Source organism: Abramis brama, assembly GCF_963993115.1.
Source record: "Abramis brama genome assembly, chromosome: 15".
Classification (NCBI taxonomy): domain Eukaryota; kingdom Metazoa; phylum Chordata; class Actinopteri; order Cypriniformes; family Leuciscidae; genus Abramis; species Abramis brama.
The window spans coordinates 12,703,773-12,727,132 of record NC_139977.1 but is presented as its reverse complement, the minus strand read 5'-3'; the positions used below and the strand labels follow the sequence as shown (position 1 = coordinate 12,727,132).

General features: G+C 40.2%; 1 protein-coding gene across 2 annotated transcripts in view; it reads left to right on the top strand.

Annotated features, from left to right (window-relative positions):
- Nucleotides 1-23,360, top strand: part of ppp2r2bb (protein phosphatase 2, regulatory subunit B, beta b) — a 78,740-nt gene that overhangs the window by 18,529 nt on the left and 36,851 nt on the right. The window contains exon 1 of one of the 2 annotated variants that reach the window (XM_084137138.1): nt 14,429-14,923. The exons of the other annotated variant lie outside the window; for it this stretch is intronic. Within the exon in view, the coding sequence (XP_083993264.1) occupies nt 14,854-14,923 (70 nt within the window). The 5' untranslated portion in view covers nt 14,429-14,853. Of the gene's footprint in view, nt 1-14,428; nt 14,924-23,360 lie in introns of those variants that run through there. 2 annotated transcript variants of the gene reach the window in all.

Sequence of the window (23,360 nt, the reverse complement as noted above, 5' to 3'; positions counted from 1 at the left end):
GAGCAGAAACTTACCCCTAACCTGATAGGGGCCTTTTCTCTCCAGTATCCAGTGCAAAAATTCAGTTTGCATTAACCTGTTAAAGCAGGTATAGGAGAGGTTCTCAACCTTAAGGCCTTTTCAATATGGCCAACCAATAAGTTTTATATGTTTTTGGTTACATGCCCGGAGCCGATGCCAGTAAATAAAACTATAGCTATTTTGCTAAGCGAAAGTGAATAGCAAAGCGAGAATCCAGATCTCCTTTCTCTGTTCTATTGTATTTGGTGTTGTTTGATAAACATCACAGTGAATACAAAAATTGGATGTCTGTAGCAAATGGCCTTGTGGGTAATGCTCCGACATGTTGAGTTTGAGTCCTGGCTCGTGGGCTTTTCTGGCTCAGGCTTCTACTTGGATGCCTGTATTAAAGGGATAGTTCACCCAAAAAAGGGAGTAAATAATGGCATAATTTTTAATGCCATTATTTACTCCCCCTCATGTTGTTCCAAACCTGTATGAGTTTCTTTCTTCTGCTGAACACAATGGAAGATATTTTGAAGAATGTTGGTAACCAAATAGTTGTTGGACCCCATTGACTTCCATAGTATGGAAAATAATTCTGTGGAAGTCAATTGGACCCATCAACTATTGGTTACCAACATTCTTCTTCTTCTTCTTCAAAAAATCGTTATTGTTGTGGTGTGGACGGGAACGGACGGGAATGGATATTTCTGCTTTTCTATAAGCGTAAGATTTCTGTAAGATTTTATTTATTCATACCGTCTGCCGTTTTCTATGCATTGGGCTGAACAGCTAAATAAATGCATAGAAAAATCAGACCAAATTTTTGTGCCAAGCATTTGGTTGATGTGAGCGGGCTTTAGGGTTGTAACCCCACATGGGTCCACATGCTCTATCCATGGTTTTATTTAGCAACCATCTAGCAAACCAAAAATTTTATCTGTTCTTTGTGTGCAAATGGGAAACATGTATGCTGATGAATTAGATTTCTGATTGCTGTTTTTAGTTGTTTTAAATGTAAGAACCAGGCTAGCGTTATTGAAGGACAGTTGCAGGCAAACTCTATAAGCATGACTATTGAATCACTTTCGAATGTCAATGTCACAGTCTACATGAGTCTGAATAACAAACAAAAATTGTCCAATCAATTTGTGTGGCAGTGACGTCCGTGGTGGAACAGAACATATTGACAGCGGATATATCTGGCACATATGGTTGAGGGGTTATATGGAGACTGGATAGAGGCAGGTCATCCTTTGTGTTTGTCCTTCATTCTCGAAATAGTCAGTACCCATATGTACAAAAGTGACCTTGATGAAACTTCTTTTCTGATGGTGCTGACTCAACTGCAGTTAACTTTTGCTGTGCACAATCACAGTTTCTGTGGTGCTCACTACTGGCATTGATTTGATTTGGCATCACAGTTTTGAAAGAAATATCAAATTCAGAGACAATCTTAAAGTTTTGTTGATGGCAGCTATATTGGACCAGTGTTATTTTAGTATTGAGATACGTTTTTTAATATTCTGAATTACAAGCAAATACTATTTCTCAATTTTGTTATTCTTATACTTTAATTCTTGATGATTTTTTGCATTTTTTTTAATGTACTAGTTTTCTGAGTGAAAATGTTTTCTTCACCAAATATTTTTCAGTGTAGTTTTCTTCTTATTATTTTTTTATTTCAGTTTCAGTTTTAGTTATTTTAGTCCATGTGATCTCCACATGGTGACACTGCTCTATGTAGAATGAAATTGCTTTTTCTGAAAGACTTTATATGAGTGAACATCATTTTAATAATATTTCTTTGCAGATATCTTTATTTAATTAGCATGAAAGGAGTGCATCTTAAAGACCATGCTCATTATTTTCAGCTGTGTATCTTGTACACCCACTCATTTACACATTACATTACATTACATAATCCCTGCCTTGCTTAGAATTTCTTGCCCTCAGTTCTTTCTCTTCTATAACTCTTATCAACCTCAGTCTCTATTTTAGTCTCCCATTGATTTATCAGTATCAATTATCCCCTTATCCTGCCTCTGCATCCAAAAAGTCCTGTTTTTTTTTTTTATAGCTGTGACTTTCTGACTTTTCACACAAACCATTTAAAAAAAATGCAAATATGTCTTAGAGGTATGCACTGTTCATCAAGCATCATATCATTATCATATAGTGACCCAGATATCGAGATACTATTTTATCACCAGGTCCCAGCTGATTCCCACCCCTACTTAACACTGTCAAATTTAGTTTAACAGTCATTTCTCATTTTCCATCTCACACACGCTCACACATTATGAGGGTGCAGGAGGCGGGTGAGGGGTGGAGGAGGATCAGATCAATAGTCTTCCTGCTTTAATTAACACTCCTCCATTCAGGACACACACTAAACCAGCAGCAGTCTGCCAGCTCTATCATGAATCTGTGTCTGCATGTGTGGGGGGAGGATTTTTGGCATCAGTTCCTCACTTATCAGTTCATAAAATGTGTGTATGTATCTGTCTGTTTAATCTTTCTTCTCCAAAATGGCATAAATTACTTTTATGTAGTGTTTTTGTCACATTTTAAGTTTGATCCTCCTAATTTTTTTATTTTGGTAAGGGTATTTTGTTTTGGTATATTATATGGAACACCACTGCAGAGCTGATGGAGTGATGAGCCAAGGCGCAGCCCTGATGTGTCTTGTGACCGGAGCCTGGAGTCCGACTATAGACTAAAAAAAGATGGACGACGCACCTTCACTCTCTTCCATTGTAGAAAAGTGAAGCCGCCAATGTCCCAATATGGCGCTGACATCTTGCGCAGATTTGGGACCTGATTCTGCGCAGTTGTGAACGCGGGACCCGAGTCTGCGCAGTAGTGAGTGTGAAGTGGAGCCGCGTTATCAAGGCCCTGCCAACACTCTTGCAGAAAACGGTTTACTGCTGAACAACTCCTCCCAAAAATCCCCCAAAATGTCCGTTGGTGCTTCAGTGACTACTTCGCTCAGAGAAGCTGTCAATCACAGCTGTCAATCATGACGTCAAACTCCTGTTTTTATTCATACTTTGCACGTGACGTCACAAGTACTGGCTGGCGGGCAAGAACGTCGTTCTCCAGCAACTAAACCCAGTAAACTAATCAAGGATCTTGCCAGGACGTCGCCAGTTTTACTATACAAAAGTTGGTGTTTGGAGGTGTAAACGACATGCCAGATAGTTGTTGTGCGATTGAATGCACTAACCGCAGATGAGATAAGCAACCTTCACAGTATACACGTCTGTGCAGTGATCATTCCATCACTCCATCAAAGGTGATTTCAACATTTGTTTGAATACAATGGGTGTATGATCATGTAATTAATCGTGTCTTTACCACCAGCTGGTTCGGCGAGTCAGCTGTTTGTGTTATGAGTCTAATCTAGTCTAACTGTGCGTTCACACTGCCGCCGGCGAGAGCGGCAACATTCATTGAAAATGAATGACCGGGCACTTTGACGCTCTCGCCGGCGGCGGTGTGAACGCACAGTAACATCTGTCGTCTTTTGCTAACAACAACAAAAGTGTGTGATAGGTTGTTTTGAGGTTTGTGATATCTATGGTTTTGGATATCTATCAATGAGAACCAGAGATGAGCCAACAGTAGAGCTAGATTATTTACGGAGGAATTATTAGCCTACTGCTCGATTATCTTAAAAAAAACCTTGTCTGCTTTACACAATTTAGCTAAGTTACCTTGGAGTTAATCCTAGTCCATAGTTATGCAGCTAGCTCGCTAACAGACTTGATAGCTACTAGAAAGACCTGGAACTACAGGACTCTACGTTGAAAATACCCGTTTGTTGCCCGCCAGGTATCCATGGTAGTCACGTGACTGCAAAGTATGAATAGCATCAAATAATTAACTAAGACCAAACCTATTTCATAAAATAAACACTTAAACTTAAACAGTGTGATAAAAACTACCTAAAATGACAGAAAAGTTTTTTGGGAAAAAATTATTTGAAGTGTTATTTGATTGTTTAGTTTGCCTCACGTCCATTAAATTACATGGATAGTGCGGGGCGACCTATACTGGGACCAACCACCTGGGGGCGATCAAGATGCTTTGGCATCACTTTTCAGGACTTGTGTGGCACGCTTGAGTTCGACCGATGGAAGCGGAGCTGGGTGAGATTTAGCGGAGCTGGGTGAGATTTAGACCCCAGCATAATCGAAGGACCAACGGACCAGTCCAGAAGTCAAAGGCGATGCCGCCAACTTAAAGGGCAGAGGCGAAGACGGGGGCCTGGCTGAATGGGGCGAGACTGGAGTGTGTGAGGACCACCACCAACTTAAGGGAACGAGGGGGAAAGAGGAAGGCCTAGCAGAACAGGGCGAGACCGGAGTGAGTGAGGACCAAGGCAGAGCTGGAGAGAAGGAGGAACCTGATGGAGCCAAAGGGGTGGAGGGATAAGGTGCAGCCAGAGACCCAGAAGTCCACTACGGAATCAGGCTGACATGAGGCCAACGTGGAGCCGGAGGGATGAAGGAGCCTGATGAAGCCTGAGTGTTGTCGGACCATGGCGGAGCTGAGGGAGCGCAGAGCCAACAAGCTGACAAGCCAAGGTGGCATCATTGTTCTGGAGGCCCGAGGTGAAGCCAGGGGATTTGTCTCGCAGAGCTGAGCTGGTGTAGAGGAGACCCACGGCGGGGCCAGAGAGCTGGAGAGAGTCAGCGGCTAGAATGGAGACATGGAGCTGCAAGGCACCAGCGGAGCAGGTGAGTCCTGGTGAGTAACTCGAGCCAGCAGTGATGATGGAGACAACGGGGTGGGCAGATGACAGGGTGGAAGTGGAATGTCTAATGAATTCAGGGGACTAGACTGAGCCAGCAGGGTGTTAATGGATCATCTATTGGATTTATAGGAGTGAGTTCAGGGACGGGGACAAAGGTGGGAGCTGGCTTCGCTGTGAAATTATTGGGCAAGCGCACCTCGACTGGCTCATGAGAGGACTGCCCCCACAGTGCGGACTGTGGGATGGACCTGGCAGTAGGTTCCAGCCTTGGGACGGAGGTGGCTTCTGGGTGTAGCTCCAGGACAGACGTGTTGGCAGTCTCTGGCTCTCTGGGTGGAAGCGGCTCTTGCACGTGGTCTGTGACGGGTGTTGGCTTGGGTTTTTTAATGTGGCGGGGCGTCGAGGTCGATGTGTCAAGATCTCTCGTGCCTTCCGGGACACTGTGAGCTGGAACGATGGATCCGGTCTGGAGCGTGAAGAGAGATGGCTGCTGTAGAGTATGGATATTTCCATGCATTCCATGGATATGGGGAGTCGGAGTTGTTGACTCCTATAGTGAGGGAGGATCCGCAGTGAAAGGTGTACATGCCCGGAAAGGTGTAATCTAGACACTTGGTGAAGGGGCAATGATCCTTCCCTAATAGCAGCATCTGGCCTTTTCATTTATGGTTTCAGTCTGTTCTTCTGTCATATATATCATGGTCACAAGGAGATGAAAGACGCAGAATTACAAAAACAGATACTTTTAATCAATAAGGAGAATATCCACAGGAGAAATAACAAACTACGTTCACAAAAGAAGAGAACCCATAATGAACTGAACAGAACTAGGAGTATATATACAGAAGAGTTAAGGAGGGAACTAAAACAAGACATAGGTGACAGTAATCAGTAACTAAGGAAACTAAGACACGAGAACGCTAAACTGAAAGGATATACAAGAAACATGAAGAACATAAGAAAACTAAACAGAACCCTGACAAGGATCGAGTACATAATAGTTTCTTATGGTAACACTTAATAAGGTTTAATTTGCTAACAGCATTTATTAATCTTAATTAATGTTAATCTCAACAATTACTACTACATTTTTTTTAAGATCAAAAGTTGTATCTGTTAACATCAGTGGGGGCATTTTTACTTTGTTACTGTACTTAAATACATTTTTCTGTTGGGAAACTTTTACTTCACTACATTTCAAATCATAATATTGTACTTTTTACTCCACTACATTTCATAAAAACCTGTCGTTCCTCATTATTTTGAACTGTAGAAATCGTCACCCGCTCGAAGATTTGACAGCGATGTCCGATTCATGAACGTGCTGATTATTTTCAATTGACCCTTCAAATCGTTTCACAAATCGCACTGAACGATTCATTCATGAATTGGACCGATCCGATGCATCTGTTCTCGAGTGAACAAATCACTGATTCAAGTAATCCGGTCAGAGCATGTCTCTAGTTACCAATTCACTGAATTCACAGACTCAAAATGAGCCAAGAATGGGAGATTCTCGGAGCTTGAGTGCGTACATGACTCATGGTGCGAAAAGTTACTAATGTTTCTTAATCTTCCTCATTGATAATGCTGGCTACTTAAAAATTCATAATAATTCATAATGATGTCAGACTGAGCTGTAACCTATTTGTGTCTAGTCCATTACACCCCCTCCCCCCACACGTATTTTGAGCAGTAGGATGGAGTATAAAAAAATTGCAAAATAAATAAACATTCATCATTCAGTACTTTTTACTTTTAATACTTAAGTACATTAAAAATCAAGTACTTTTGTACTTCTACTAAAATCGAAGAGTACTTAATACTTTTACTAGAGAAATATTTTATAAGGGTATCTGCAGTACTCAAGTATTTTATTAATGCGTTGTGAACTATCATGAACATGAACATTTTTATTATTTAACATTAGCAGAGGTTAATAAATTCAAATCAATTCACATGCTGTAAAAATATATTGCTCATTGTTAGTTCATGTTAAAAAATGTTTTGAGTAAACATGATAGCAAATATATCTATATTTTCATGTATCACATATAGTCCATATAGACTATGACCTGTGTGTGTGTGTGTGTGTGTGAGAGAGAGAGAGAGAGAGAGAGAGAGAGAGTGTGCTGGCGTACGTGTTTGTCTGCCACTTATATCCCACCATATGCTCTGCTGCTGACACTATTGAGCTGACCTCCATAGCACCTATTACCAGTGATATCCGCTGGGATTGAGCTTGGTTGTCACTGCAATTCATGCCTTAAAACCCAGCAGAACTCAACAAACCTTTTTCATAAAAACAATATTCATTACGTTTTTCAAGAATGTAGATACATTAATCAAACAATATAGTAGCTTGACTGCATGCCAAGTGCCTTGTTATTTATAGTAAATAATTTTTATATTATCCTAAATAACATTGTTTCTTCTTTAAAGTTGTTGCATCAGTTTCACACCGCCACACATCTACTTCTGAGGCCAGGGAAGTCAGCATGAAATTGAAAAATCACTATTCACATACCTACATTATATATTATATGTCATTGATATTATTACTATTCATCCATGCATACCCTTACAAAAATAAGTATACTTCAAGTTCATTTTATTAAGTATAGGCTACTTAGTAAGTAAAGGTCAAGTATATTTTATACATGCATCCTTTTTGTGCACTACTGCAAATGGAATTTTAATTTGTTTTTACAAACTGAGGGACAAGTCAAAATAATCTTCTGTGCTAATCAACAACAGATTCCGTAATTAGAGTTTAAATTCTAATTATCCTGGAATATTTTTTTAGGTACACTTCTTATCCTCAGCTTTCTATGCTAAGAATATGGCTATGACTGAGTTTAAACCTCCATTGACTGAGCAGAAGTAATCTTCTGTAATTCCACCTGAACTAGTATCACGATTAGGTTTAGTCGTTCCCTGTTATCTTAAAGGGATTTGAGGCAGAGGGGATTTAATTCACCACAAAGTGACACACAATAGGATTGGGATATAAAGATTTTGAAGTGGTCAACAGTAAGAGAAGATCTGAGAGCCATGCCTCACTGCTCTTTATTATGGAAGATAGAGAAAATGCATTTGACTCATTTTGTGCGTTGTTCAAGAGCAGTGATGTGTCAAATAACTTGTGCAGGCTGTATATGTTTTAGCACTATGAAGAATGAGACCGGTTTCATTGCAAATGGAATGTGAAGAAATCACAGGCGGTTTTTAGATGTGCATTGGCAGGAAAAGTACGATGATGAATGCTACTCTCTTGTCTTTGAAGGAGTCTACAACAATAAAATGTAATACCATGATTTTTGACATGTTTTGACCAAGTTGACAGCTTTGTCAAGTTATGATGCAAATACCAAGGATTGAATAAAGCAATCATTCAAAGTTTTAAGAATAAAACAATTATAAAACGCAACGAAATTCATGAAACACAAATGTAACAACCAGAAGCAGAATGTCCAGAAATTTCAAACCATAATTTTGGCCAACAAAGACTTAATAAATTGTAAAAATGTACTTTAAAAAAAAATAACTTTTAACCCTCTGGGGTCGGCGGTCGTGCCAGCGTGACCAGCTCGCTTTTTTTTTTATCAGTGCAAAAGAGACTCTTCTGATCTTACATATAAGTGTTATACAGCATTCAAAACTGTTAAATGTCTTCTTTTATTTGTGTACACTCATAATTAAAACAAAATGTAAAATAAAGAAAATAATAATGATGCACGTTCTGCCGTCTCTCTCAATCTGAAGTTCATTCTTAAACGTGACAGAAAATGACCTGTAACTCAGCAAAAGTTTGTCACACAGACTTGATACGTATGTCTTTACAATGCTTGTAGTCTCTATTTTTAAATGATTTAAATGATATCAAAAACAAATATTCTCTGTTTAAGTAATCCGTATGAAAGCAACGACATGTACAGTTTCTCAAATGCATCCTCATTAACTCTAATGTGACCACACCCATGCGCGCACGAGCGATTGGCATGCAAATAGTCCACGTGAAGGAATGCAGACCTGTAAACGCCCATTACCTCAAAAACAAAGAATCAGAGACTTAAGTTCTCCTCTGCTTTTCATCAAGTTTGGAAGACACGTTTTGTTTGTGCTGTGCTGTTTACCTTAGATTTACCTCAGAAGAATTAGAAGAACGCGATTTGAAGATGAGAAAGATTTTTAAGGTAAGACATGTCCACTCATAATAGTAAGCATGTTATTGTTGTATAAACTTTACATTGTAGCTACTAGTTAAACTGGTGCCAGAATAAAATGTACGTTATGAAATTAGATTAGAGTAAATTTTTACAAAATTTATATACATGTACACGAGGATGTTTTTATGTTCGATAATAAAACACAGAATGATATAAAAGTAGGCTAGTATTAGTGTTTACTCTAATATGGTGAATATTATAATGTTTAGACCCCTGTTTACTGTTAAATACTGTGTTTGTGGATATATGCTCAAACGTAGATATGTGTAATGTGGTAACAATAATGTTTCATAGTTTGGAGCGACTCGATCGCTTCAGTAAATGCTCTCTGCACGCTGTGCGTTTGAAAAGCAAAACGCGCCAAACATTAGGCTTCATGTTTTTACTTCAATCTCATTTCATAACATCATAACGGATGGAAACATTTGAAGTAACATGATATTTTTCTCATATATTTTTCTCTAGTGTAGTGTTACTGAAGTGTTCATTTTTAATGATTTATAGGCCGCCTGCTATAGGCTATTGTTATTATTTTATGCAGCCCTACACTTATATGCCTACAAGGCGCAACAAACCTGGTGTTCATTTTATATATATATTTGTGTATTTTGTAAATTTTAAATCACAATTTTAACCAGAAAAATCTAAAATCTATTCCCAAAATTGTGCAGCCTATTTTCTCTTGAGAGAGATTTCTCTTTCTCATGTTCACAGTTGTTTCGTTTCTTTTTTTTTACAGGGACCAGATGCCCCACTGATGAGTCCTGCTGACTTAAACATTCACATGATTCTCTGTACATGACCATGGTAAAATGAAAAATCAAACACCTTGGAAATGACAGGTATGTACTATGTTTCAGGAATGGCACAAAGTTATGTGACTGTTCAAGTCTCTGTCTTTAGATCAGTGTGTTCAATAATGTGCTTTTTTTTGTCATTTGTTGTGTATCTTTGGATTATGTTGTGTTGTAAATAAATCCAAACAATCAAAAAGTCATTCTTTTTGAAATCTCTACTCATTCTTTGTGCAAGGTTCCTCATAATGATATGGCCTGATAGCACCCGATAGGGCCATTATGGGAGGGTCTTTGTCTTTCTCAGGTGTGAAACACATCAATATTCATGACGCCTCCTCGCATACAGCTTTCTTACACAAAACATGTCTTACAAATTTTAAATCAATATATTGTTTTATCTGTTTTAGTACGCAGGATGATTTTCACATAGTTTTGGAGCAAATATTCTAGGCTATGTGATACAATTTTCAAAAGTCTTGTGAAGAAATAATCAGTATGGATTTCATGACCTTATTTCAGTGACATTTTTTTTTTTTCACAAACCACGCATAAACGTCATTATCTCAAAACTACAAACTTTTACATACATGCTGCTGACATATTATTGTAGCAGAGTTTGTGCTGAATACAGTGTAATAAGACTTTAGCCATGAAAATGTCACAAGTAACAGAAATAAGCACAAATGTCAGAGCATGTCAGAACACCTCAGGACCCAGAAAATACCTCAGACCCCAGAAGGTTAAAACATGACAACTTGCCCCAGATATAAATGTGACTAGTTCTTAAAGGTACACTAACTTTTGGCCCTCTAGTGGTTCATTTTGCATAAGAAGATTGTTTTGGTTGTGTTTCGGCTCTGCAAGAAAGAGATTATCCTACTGCTCGTAAAACAGTCACTATTAGGCTTAAGAGATGTAAGCAGTTTAGATCTCAATCTGACTAGCTGAAGACATTACTGTAGCTTTACCCATTAATAGACACGTTACTTTCTTGACAATAAATTCCACCACAGCTCTACAAAAACCATAATGAAATGACCCTTCACAATAATGCTTTAAAATAATAAAGTAATAAAAATACCATCTCCATCCCTCAACATTTCAAATCCCTCAGTTCTCGCCATCTCTGAAAAGCCAAGCCAATGTTGATTCTTGTTTTATTACGAGCTCTGTTGCGTTCTCTTTTTGCCAGCGACTGTCCTCTGGTTCGAGGTTCGAGATTTAGCTGCTCCATGTCAAAATTTCTCACACGTTGTGACAATTAACCTATGCCAGACCATACACATGTCATCAACTTTTCTCTATTTACGGATATGACGAGACATGCATCCTGGGCGAGTGACGTGTGTACGCAATTTCCCACGAAAACCATCCCGCTAGGTCTAAAATATAAACACATATTTACCATTGTGAATCAGGTTAAGACAATAATACCTTTCGGAAGAAGGATTGATGTATTCACTCGTTATTTAAACTTTGTTAATTTTGACCAAAAAAGTTACATTACCTTTAATATCACCACATAATGAAATAACAACTCCAACCTTCAACTACTACAAGTAATAAAGTGATATACTTTATCTTCGCAAAATGTCAACTTAGCCCAGTGAAGGGTTACAAATTTAAGAATCTATTTCAAATATGCTTCTGTACATAACATCATGGTAAAGAATCTTTTAAGGTTAAGATCTCAGCAAAGTTGCAATTTCTGTTCTCTCCTTATTGTCAGACTGATGGGATTAGCACACGAATGATTCACTGAGAATCTCACCTTTTGTTCTGCAAATGGCTTTCGGACCCAAATGGCTCTTGGAGCCTTATGCTGATTGAATTAGGATGGGCCAGACCATCAGTCTAGGGTGTTACCTTAACCTGTATACTTAATTTGCATGCTTTGTTCAGAATCTCCACCTCTATGTAATCCCTCCCCCTTGGAATGTATATAACTACAATGCATACTGTATTAGAGTTAGATCATGTTGGAAGCACTACAGCAACGTACAGCGGAGTTCTCAATAAAGAATAACTTCCGTTGAACGCGATCCCAACTGTCTCCTGGTCTCTGCTTCGATGAAAGAAAACTTTACAATACCAGCAATATACAGTGGTGGACAGAATTAATGGCACCCCTGGTAAATATGATCAAAAATGGCTGTAAAAAAATAAATCTGCATTGTTTATCCTTTTGATCTTTCATTCAAAAAATTTCACAAAAATCTAACCTTTCATTGAAGTAAAAGAATTGAAAGTGGGGAGGAAATCACATTATGAAATAAATGTTTTTCTCCAAAACACGTCGGCCACAATTATTGGCACCCCTAGAATTTTTTACGAGTAAAATATCGCTGAAGTACATTCCATTAATATTTACCTTTATTTAGCACACCAGGGTGACTAGAAACATGAAATTGTCTAGCTATGACTTCTTGTTTCACAGGAGTTTAAATATGACGAATACACAAAGGCCAAATTCCCTTGCTCATGCATAACAATGAGTAAAACCGAAGAATATAGTTCTGATGTGCATCAAAAGATTGTTGAGCATCACAAAATAGAAAGTGACTGTAAGAAAATAGCTAAAGAATTGAAAATCCCCATTTTGACCATCAGGGCAATAATTAAGAAGTTCAAATCAACTAAAGATGTTACGAATCTGCCTGGAAGAGGACATGTGTCTATATTGTCTTAATGAACATTGAGGAGGAAAGTTTGAGTGGCCAAAGACTCTCCAAGGATCACAGATGGAGAATTGCAGAGATTACTTGAGTCTTGGGGGTCAGAAAGCCTAAAAAAAATGATCAAACAACCCTTACACAACCACATGTTGTTTGGGAGGGTTTAAAAAAAAAATGCTCCTCGCTCCTCCAAAAATAAACTCCAGCATATTCAGTGGTCAGACATGACTGGAACTTCAAAAGGGATTCTATGGTCAGATGAAACAAAAAAAAGGGCTTTTTAGCAGCAAACCCACCAGATGTGTTTGGTGTAAACAGGGATAAAAAGTACCCCATGCCTACGGTTAAATATACTGCTGGATCTTATATGTTGTGGGCCTATTTTTTTGCTGGAGATCCTGGACATCTTGTTCAGATACATGGTATTATGGATTCTAGCAAATACCAACAGATAAAAAATCAAAACCTGACGCCTTCTGTTAGAAATCCTATAATGGGCCGTGGTTGGATCTTCCATCAGGACAACGGTCCAAAACAAACATCAAAATCAACACAAAAATGGGTAACTGAGCACAAAATGAAGCTTCTGCCATGACCGTCCCAGTCCCCTAAACTGAACCCTATAGAAAATGAGTGGGGTGAACTGAAGAGAAGAAGCCCCAACATGAACTTGAGAATCTGAAGGATCTGGAGAGATTCTGCATGGAGGAATAGTCTCTGATCTCTTGTCAGTTATTCTTCAAACTCATCAGGCATTATAGAAGAAAATTCAGATCTGTTATCTTGGCAAAAGGAGGTTGCAAAAAGTATTTAATAACAGGGAGGCAATAATTATGGCCAGCTTGTTTTGGAGAAAAACATTTATTTCATAATGTGATTTCCTCCCCACTTTCAATTCTTTTACTTAAATGAAAGGGTAGATTTTTGTGAATTTTTTGAATGAAAGATCAAAAGGATAAACAATGCAGATTTATTTTTTACAGCCATTTTTTATCTTATTTACCAGGGGTGCCATTAATTCTGACCACCACTGTATTGTAAGTTGGATTTATAGTACATCTGATTTTAGACCCGCAAACATACAGTACACTTACGTAAAGCAATACTATATAGCAAATGCCGGCTACCTGATTGGTTATATTGTCGGAAAATTTAAAAGTTGGATATTTCCAACTTCCTATACATTATATATATATATATACTCATGTAAAGCGATATATATATAGGCTACATATACTAAATATAGCAAATCTCAACTGCTTGATTGTTCATATCACTGTAAAATGTAAAGTATATTGCCTGGCTTTTTAATCTGCTAAATGCAACAATTTAAGATATTATAAACATTAACATGATTTTCTGTAAAGCTGCTTTGAATCAATTGTGTGTGTGTAAAGTGCATATACAAATAAAACTGACTTGACTATAGCGCCGACCTCACATTTATAAAATTAGTTTATTCTCTTTATTATAACCAGACTGTTCAAGATCTTTATTATGATTCCTTTCTGAATGTATACCAGTGAGATTCTGTTTTGTTCACATAAAGAATTGATAGGCCTACAATATTATATTTTATTTTTTAGAATAGGCCTATTAGTTTGAAGGACATAATTCACAGAAAAGGGGTTTGAAACCTACAAACTGCTAACTGGCCTTTTTTTTCTAGACCCATTCTGAAATATAGCCCCTGCTGTGACACTAGACACATTTTTAACCCCAAATCGTAAAAAAAAAACAAAAAAAAACACGTCACCTGCCACATTGCTTTATTAAACGCAAGAGCTTCATCATCACCATAATTATTAGGCTATAAAAGTAATGCAGATGGGCATAATTCAACAAGTGCTGAAACACCATCGCACACATAGCATGATCCTCTGCGCACAAGCTGGAGTGAGAGAGGGGCGGAGTTGCAGCGCCAGTCTCTCACTTCATCCGATGCGGCGCGGCGCGTCCACGGCAGCGTCACGTCAGCACTTCAGCACTCTCATACGGAGCGACAGAGAGGAAAGCGAGCTCTCTATGCCGGCAGTCTGAGACTCACATTTGAAACTCGTCAAACTGTGCATGACAACTCATTTCAAGGCATGGATTTGGACGCGGGTTGTTGTCATATCGGATGAGGCTTGTGCAACTTTACGTCAAATCACGGTTTGCTGCAGACAGCCCCGCCTTGTGTGACACCTTGCGCACCGACACCGGCTTTCTACCTCATCACGTTTATCTATTGACGGATTTCAGTGCGACTGCTGTGTAACGTTGGCTAATGGTGCGTCCGTGTGTTGCGCGCCGGGCTCTGGGCTGAACGCACGCACACGCGCGGATCATGGATAGATAGCGCGTTTCTCTCTCTGCGTTTGTCAGTGTTATCAGCGCCTTTCTCAATGGATGAGGAAATAGACACCCGCAAGATCAACAACAGCTTCCTCCGAGACCACAACTATGCAACTGAAGGTATATCTCATCACATGATCTCCTCCTCTCAGGTGCACGTAGAGTCAGAATTACAGAAGGAATAGGGGTTTGGCTTTGGCTTCAAAAAGACTGACTGGATAAACTGATTTCTATTTTATTACTTAGGCTATTTATTGAGAAAAGTGAATAAATAGGATTTTAATTTCATCCAGCAGATGCTTAAGATCCTTTCTTCTAATATAACGCTACAGAAAACGCAATCCTTTAGAACATACGTAGAGCTCGATAAAAAAGACATTAAAAATCGTATTAGGAGTTACAGTTTATGAAGCAGGATTTTATTTGATCCCATTAGGAACGGTGCCAAATTATGATGGAAATCCTTTTAGCAACTCTGCTCATGTCCTTTTTTTAAAGTACATATGGCTCTGATCATAAGTGTGTCAGTCATGCTGGCATCTTCCATGTGTACCACAAATGTAATGATATTAAATACTGATCGTAGTGTTGTATTTAAGCTAAAAATAGCTGAGCAGTCTGACTAACACCTTAAGAAGATTTTCTGGTGGTTTAGTCCGCCCAGCTCCATCAGTTGTAAGAGCTGGCAGTTTAGATATGTGCAATATTTGTGGTCTAAAACAATGTAGGATACATTAAGATCTATTTCTGACAAACAGTGGTGAATATCAAGCAGCTATTCAACTTCAATCAATTCGGAACCAGTTTTAATGGGAATTTTAATTATCCAACATAAAAGCAAATCTAGATCTTTTAGAACACATACATTATGTGGAAAATAAAACCATATCTTTATGAGGTACAGTTCGTACAGTATAGGGTCATAAAAGATGCCTTTAGGATTGGTTCTAATCCAAATGATAATGGAAGTTACAAATGGAATCTTGTACACATTCCTAGGAGAACTATTGACAAATAAATACTTAAGTCATCTAGAATGACTGAAATGCTTACAGTGGAAACTTACTATATAAATTGGCTTTTTTTTTACAGCTAGAAACATGTTTTCTATTGTGAATTGTTGCAGTACTTGTCTTCCAAGTGCAGCCAGTGCAAACTGTAGATTATATTGACAGTATAAAGGCATTCTTCTTCTCTGACAATAGACAGCTGAAGAGTTTCACTGAGCCAGACCCTCTCATGCACAGACAAGAAGCCTTCAACAGGACTGGTGCGACGCATCAGTGAATGGGGGGGGGGTTGGTTGGAGACAGAGACGGAGAGAGAAAGGGAGGGAGGGATGGCGAGAGAAGGGAATAAATCAGAGATTAAAGCCAGAGAACACGTAGTCATATGTGATGTCATTCCAGCTGCGAACATCCACATTTCAGGCAGGCCATGCTTAAATCCAGTCTTTAAGAGTATTTATTCTTAATGAAATCAAAATGGACACTCTCTAGTTAATCCACATTCCTGGTCATACTGTGCGTAATTCACTATTCTTTTTATTTATTACCAAAGTGTTGTGAGATTTATTCATTGTATTTTGGAGTAAAAGGAGTCAAAATGCTGATGGTTATTTTGGTAACTAGGAGCCATTTTATGTATAATTTGTTGAGCTATTGGGCTAAACATGTGTTGACGTCAAAGCTGCATGGTTTGACACTTGTTTTCTGTTTTGGAGCATTAAAAGGATTGATTGCATCTGTGTGTACTTCACCCACTGACCTTAGATGAGCTTCTGTCGTCTGGAGAATAGAATCTACTACATGCCTCTCATCTTCCCTAGTTAATTCTCTGTGAATTATGCAAGTGCTCCCCTCTCATCCATCACTTACAGCTCTTGTAGAACATGCTGTCTGTGCCAAACATGGCCAAACTTACCCTTACTCTGAAAGAGAGTCAAATTATTAAATCATGGACTATTTATAGCATAGTGTTCAGAAAAAAAAATCTATTTTTAACTTAAAAAAACAAACAAACCTGTAACTCTAAGAAAACAATTTTGTTATTCCAAACTCATATGACTGTACTGGTTGCTTTTCTCCATTAATTTTCCATTCCGTTAATTTTTAAGATTTGAAAATTAAGCAAAAGCACCAAAACAATATAAAGTATCATTAAAATAGTTGTAATCATATGATTTGTGCACCATATTCTAAGTCTTCTGAAGTCATACAAATGGTTTGTGTGAGGAACAGACTGAAATTTACGTTAATCTTCTGATGGTCTTCCCTGGCAGTGAGCTGCTAATCACTTTAACTAGATTATTGAGTCAAGTGAGTTGAAGTGAACTGAGTTCAATTTGTTAACCAAACATTCAGACCTTTTTTGTGAACTGGATCAACCGATTCATTGAAAAAATGTGATACGTTTATGAATTGGACATACTTCTATCATAAACTCTTGTGAATGCACACATCCACCACACTGGATGTCAAAACCTTTATTAACAATAAGGGCTGCGCAATTAATCGGAAAAATTAGCAACATAATGATAATGGCTGCTATGATTAAATAGTGAAAGGTGTCGATTGCAGCATTACATTTAGGTTTACTTCCTCTAAAAACTCTAGAAAACAGTTATTAAAATTGCGAGTAGGCATGTGACGGTATAACATTTACATGTTGCGATAATTGCTGAAGCTTTTATCACGGTATACTGTATTATCACGATATTCAAATAAGTTGCAAAAAAAGTATTGTGACTTTAACAGGTTTAATAACTTTTTTTCTTCTATATATATATATATATATATATATATATATATATATATATATATATATATATATATATAAAAAAGAACATTTAGATACAGTAAAGAAAAACTTATAAAGTAATCAAATGTTTCAAACAGATTTTAAGTGCAAAAAAATTATGAAGATTAATAGGCAACACGTTACAATAATTAAGGTCCCATTAGTTAATGTTAGTTAATACATTAACTAACAATGAGCAATGGCTATTTTTTATTTATTTATTTTTTTTACAAAAAGTTATTATTCTTTGTAAACATTAGTTAAAAAAATACAACTTGTTATTGTTAGTTCATGTTAGCTCAGGTCCATTATATAATAGTTACAACTTTTTATTTTAATAATGTATTATTAAATGTTGAAATTAACTAAGAGGGCTAACTAAATGCTTTAGAAGTGTTTTTCATTCAGTTAATGTTAACTAATGAATTAACTAATGTTACCCAATGGGTCCTTATTGTAAAGCTTTACAGAACAACAATATAGAATCCTAAAAGTCGTCCAGATTAAAATGTAAAAATGTTTAAGTCTGAGAGTATATAGGTTATTAAGTCTTTGGGCCCTATTTTAACGATCTGAAATGCAAGTATCAAGCGCGAAACGCAAGTAACTTTGTGGGCGGATCTTGGGCGCTGTTGCTATTATACCGGCGGGATAAATGACTCTTGCGCCTGACGCAAATCTAAAATGGGTTGGTCTGAAGTAGCTTCATTATTCATAGGTGTGGTTTGGGCGTAACGTGAAATAAACCAATCAGAGCGACATCTCACATTCCCTTTAAGAGCAGGCGCGCTTGTTCCATGGCGGATGGCTATTATACACTGACTTTAGACTAGGTTTTTCCTGGTCAGTGGCGGAATTGTTTTCTAAACCTGCAAAATAGCACCAGGGAACGTTTGTCCTGGAACACGCCTCCTCTTTGCGCTGAACCACCCCCGGGAGCGCAAGTTCATTTCCTAATTTACCGTCGTGCGACTGTGGAGGGAAAAGTCCGCTGTGCGCGGGCGGGTGCAAAATAGGAATGATACATGCGTCGGTGTACAAAGTCAATTGCGCTGGGTGCAAGATAGGGCCCTTTAAGTATTTGGTACTTTGGTACTGCATTTCTGCTGTTCCATCAGTGCCATCTGCTGTCAGAGAGTGAATGTGCATTTTCATTCAGCACGTCTCCTTCACTCGTTCCACCATGCGCTTCTCATGCGTGTTGGGCTTGTTTAAGTGCGCATACCTCCTTGACGCAGCATACAGCGGTGTTGTGCAGTTTAACCAGTTGATGGGAATAGTATTCTTAAAATGCATTCTAAAAATCAGAATAATTCGTAATAAATAATTATTCACGGTATGTTGAAGTGCCCACGATAAAAAATATTGTGCGTGTTCATTATCGCGATATATCGTATTACTGTATAACGGCATGTCAAATTGCGAGTTGTGAAAATTACATGATCTAGGACCTTTATACAGTGCATGCCATTGTAAAGACTATAAGTCTATCCCGCACAGCCTCGTTTTCATCCGCGTAAAATCCTAACCTAGATAAGGTCTATTGCATGGTAAAAAAGCATTCAGGACAGTATTTAAAAAAATTCTCCTTTTGTGTGTGGAAGAAAGGAAAAAATGTATAGAGCTTTGGATGATGTTAATGATGTTCGTGATGATTTTCAAGTAGAAATGTGCTCTTACCTTTCTAGACAATCAATAGAATATCATAAACACTTAGGGTTGGCTTTTGACTTGGTTCAGTAAATATAACTTAACTACTACAGTACGTACAAACACCCTAGAAACACCAGCCATTGTTCATTGTCTTGAGCAATGTTAGAGCGTCAGCAAACTGAGATTTTGAAGCACTCTTGCCTGGAATTAAAATAGCATTTACAGCTGACTCTGGGTAATGGGACGATAGGGAAAACATCCAGAAGCCTCTGAATGTTGCCTTTTTTAGCACATAGCAAAATCATTTGCAGAAAACCGACAAACAGTCATTACCAGACACAGCTGTGAAGAGCTTATAGCTTGAGCAGTTGACTACCATCATACTGATGCCTCTGTGGTTTTGACAATCAGATAAATAAATGATGACCTATGCATTTTTAAAGCAGTTTTAAAGCACCCATATTTATCCCTGCTACGCCCTGGTCCACAAGGTTCTGTCAGCATCTTTGAGCAGGGTAGACAACAACTGAGCATATATACACCACGGAAAAAAAGCATTCGCTATAAAAGCAAAGGTGAAACTTATACATGGGCTGAAATGTTGACAAACAGATGTCATTCAAGACCTTTTGACCTCAGTCGCATAGAGAGATCGAAGGCAATGTGTTGTAAATCACAGCTGAGCAGACAAAACAACCCAGTGAGTGTTTAGTCTGCAGTAAAATAATCCCGCGCCATTCAAAGACGTTGCCTTCAGCTCAGACATTTTATTTTTCTCAAGATTGAAAGAAGTTGTCCGTGTAGTATCTCGAGGTGAACTACAGTGGATGCGGGTCTGAGTGAAACTGCAGGAAGATCAGCGTTGATCTGCAGAGTTAGGCCTGGTCAGGTGCACTCAAGGGGCGACTGGGAAGAAAGCAACGATGAGCGATCCTTCTCTAATCTGATCTCGGAGTCTTATCTGGCTCATCTCCTTCCCTCCAGATGCCTCCTCTGAATTTTCTGGAAAACAGAAGATTTTCTCTCGCTTTAAGTACTACAGTTTAGGGCTGCACGATTAATCGTATTTTAATCATGAAAACGATTTCTTCTTTTCTTGATTTAATTTTCAGGTTATTTGTCCTGAAAGTTTTTTTTTTTTTTTGACATTTATCATCTTGCATTGGTAACAAGCCACTGTCTTTCCTGCTTGGGGTTGCCAGATGTCAAGAGCTTTTCTCCTATTAAAAGGATACATTTTCTGCCCAGTGTTTTACTCAATCTTCTCAGTCTGGCAACAATGCGCACAAGCTCTCTCCAGTAAGTGTTTCTTCACGAGGTGTGTGTGTGCCATTTGCTGCTAATAAATCTGTGAGCGAACCTTCTCTGACGAACTGTAATAAATCCGAACATGAATCTCAATTGCGATTTGGTTGTGGTTGGTGAATAAACACTTATGCGTTCTATATTAAAAATGTAACATACTTTGGAATTATTAGAATTAATATTAGGAATTTTTGTTTTCAAGCGAAGCTTGTTAAGGTTTTAGCAGTTTTAAAGTAAAGCAGTTGAAAATAGCCACAGACTGTTTGCAGTGCTTAGCCATTTCAAAGATGATTGCTAAATTTAAAAAAAAAAAAGACAAGTTGGCTATCATTCTTTGTGATCTGTGTCACGATCCACACTCGGGAAGAAGGGAAAGATCCAAGGGTGCAGTATGAAATGTTTAATAGGGAAATCCTTACTCACAAACAGTCCAGGCAGGGGTCAAAACCAAAGAAGCAATCCAACAAGAACAATACAAACAGACAAGAACAGAACTCTGAAGTGGCGTGATACATACAACAAGGACTCCGTAACAAACACTAAACAGGCAGGGTATTAATACACAGGGAAATGACAATGATAATGGGAAACAGGCTGAGTGCAATGATCAGTGATAAGGGACAGCTGAGTGCAATGAAAAGACAAGGATCATGGGGAATGTAGTTCAAGAGTGTGCTGGACACCGTGAGGAAGGAGGACATCTAGTGGTGACCCAAAGAACATAAACCAGACACTGTGACATAACCCCCCCTCTACGGAGTGGCTCCCAGACACTCCAAGACAGGACACGGAACAAAACAAGAGTTCAGGAGGGAGGTGGCACGGTGGAGGATCAGGGGGAGGGACGGGGGGCCAGGTCCATGAAGGGAAACAGAAACAGGGGGTAATAGACTCAAAGGGGGCCAGGGTGACACAGACAGTACATCGGGGAAACAGGGCGAAGCAAACAGTCCATCCGGTGGCCGGGGCGAAACGAACAGTCCATCGGGCGGCCGGGGCGAAGCGAACAGACCATCGGGCGGCCGGGGCAAAGCGAACAGTCCATCTGGCGGCCGGGGCGGAGACTTTCCCTCGGGCGGCCAGGGCGGAGACTTTCCCTCGGGCGGCCAGGGCGGAGACTTTCCCTCGGGCGGCCAGGGCGGAGTCAACAGTCCATTGGACGGCCAGGGCAGAGACAACAGTCCATCGGGCAGCCACGGCGGTGAAGACCCCTCGGGCGGCCACGGCGGTGAAGACCCCTCGGGCGGCCACGGCGGTGAAGACCCCTCGGGCGGCCACGGCGGTGAAGACCCCTCGGGCGGCCACGGCGGTGAAGACCCCTCGGGCGGCCACGGCGGTGAAGACCCCTCGGGCGGCCACGGCGCAGGAACCGGAACAGACACCAACGGCTCAGGAACCGGAACTGGCACCACCGGAACTGGCACTGGAACTGGCACCACCGACTCAGGCACTGGAACTGGCACCACCGACTCAGGCACTGGAACTGGCACCACCGACTCAGGCACTGGAACTGGCACCACCGACTCAGGCACTGGAACTGGCACCACCGACTCAGGCACTGGAACTGGCACCACCGGCCCAGGAACCGACACCACCGGCCCAAGTGTGTGCGTAGCCCACACACACCACATGGCTGTGGCCATAATGGCCAGGGTCGCGGTCACTGAGGGCTCAGGAACAGACACAGAAACAGACACAGGAACAGGCACAGAAACAGACACAGGCACAGGCACAGGCACAGGCTCCGGCTCAGGAACAGACACTGGCTCCGGCTCAGGAACAGACACTGGCTCCGGCTCAGGAACAGACACTGGCTCCGGCTCAGGAACAGACACTGGCTCCGGCTCAGGAACAGACACTGGCTCCGGCTCAGGAACAGACACTGGCTCCGGCTCAGGAACAGACACTGGCTCCGGCTCAGGAACAGACACTGGCTCCGGCTCAGGAACAGACACTGGCTCCGGCTCAGGAACCGACACTGGCTCCGGCTCAGGAACCGACACTGGCTCCGGCTCAGGAACCGACACTGTGGGTCCAAAAGGCATCTCCAGGATTCTGGCCAGACGCTCGAAGTAATCTGACAATGTCCCAGACGCCACCGGCTCAGGAACCGGAACAGACACTGGCTCGACGGCGGCCATCTTGTCAGGGAACACAGGCTCGGCAGGCGTGACGTGAACAGTCTTGGCACTCTCCAGGATCTGATATAGCCTTTCGAAGTACTCCAACAGAGTTTCAGCTGCCTTGTCTATCTTAGACTGCACGGGGACCTCAGAGACTGGGACCACCGGAACAGGGACCACCGGAACAGGGACCACCGGAACTGGGACCACCGGAACTGGGACCACCGGCCTCGGGACCACTGGAACTGGGCTGGAAACCACCAACCCAGGGTCGAAGAGGGGCCAGAGTGGAGAGTGGTGTTGGTCTTTCTCTCGTCCACCTCCTCTACTGCGGCCTCCACGGGTCCCGCGAAAAATGACCAATCGGGTCCCCTCAAAACCTTGCCCCCTCTCCCGCTCGGTGGCTGGGGAAGAGGCACTGGTAAACATACTGCTGGATCTTGACATGACGGAGTCCTTCTGTCACGATCCACACTCGGGAAGAAGGGAAAGATCCAAGGGTGCAGTATGAAATGTTTAATAGGGAAATCCTTACTCACAAACAGTCCAGGCAGGGGTCAAAACCAAAGAAGCAATCCAACAAGAACAATACAAACAGACAAGAACAGAACTCTGAAGTGGCGTGATACATACAACAAGGACTCCGTAACAAACACTAAACAGGCAGGGTATTAATA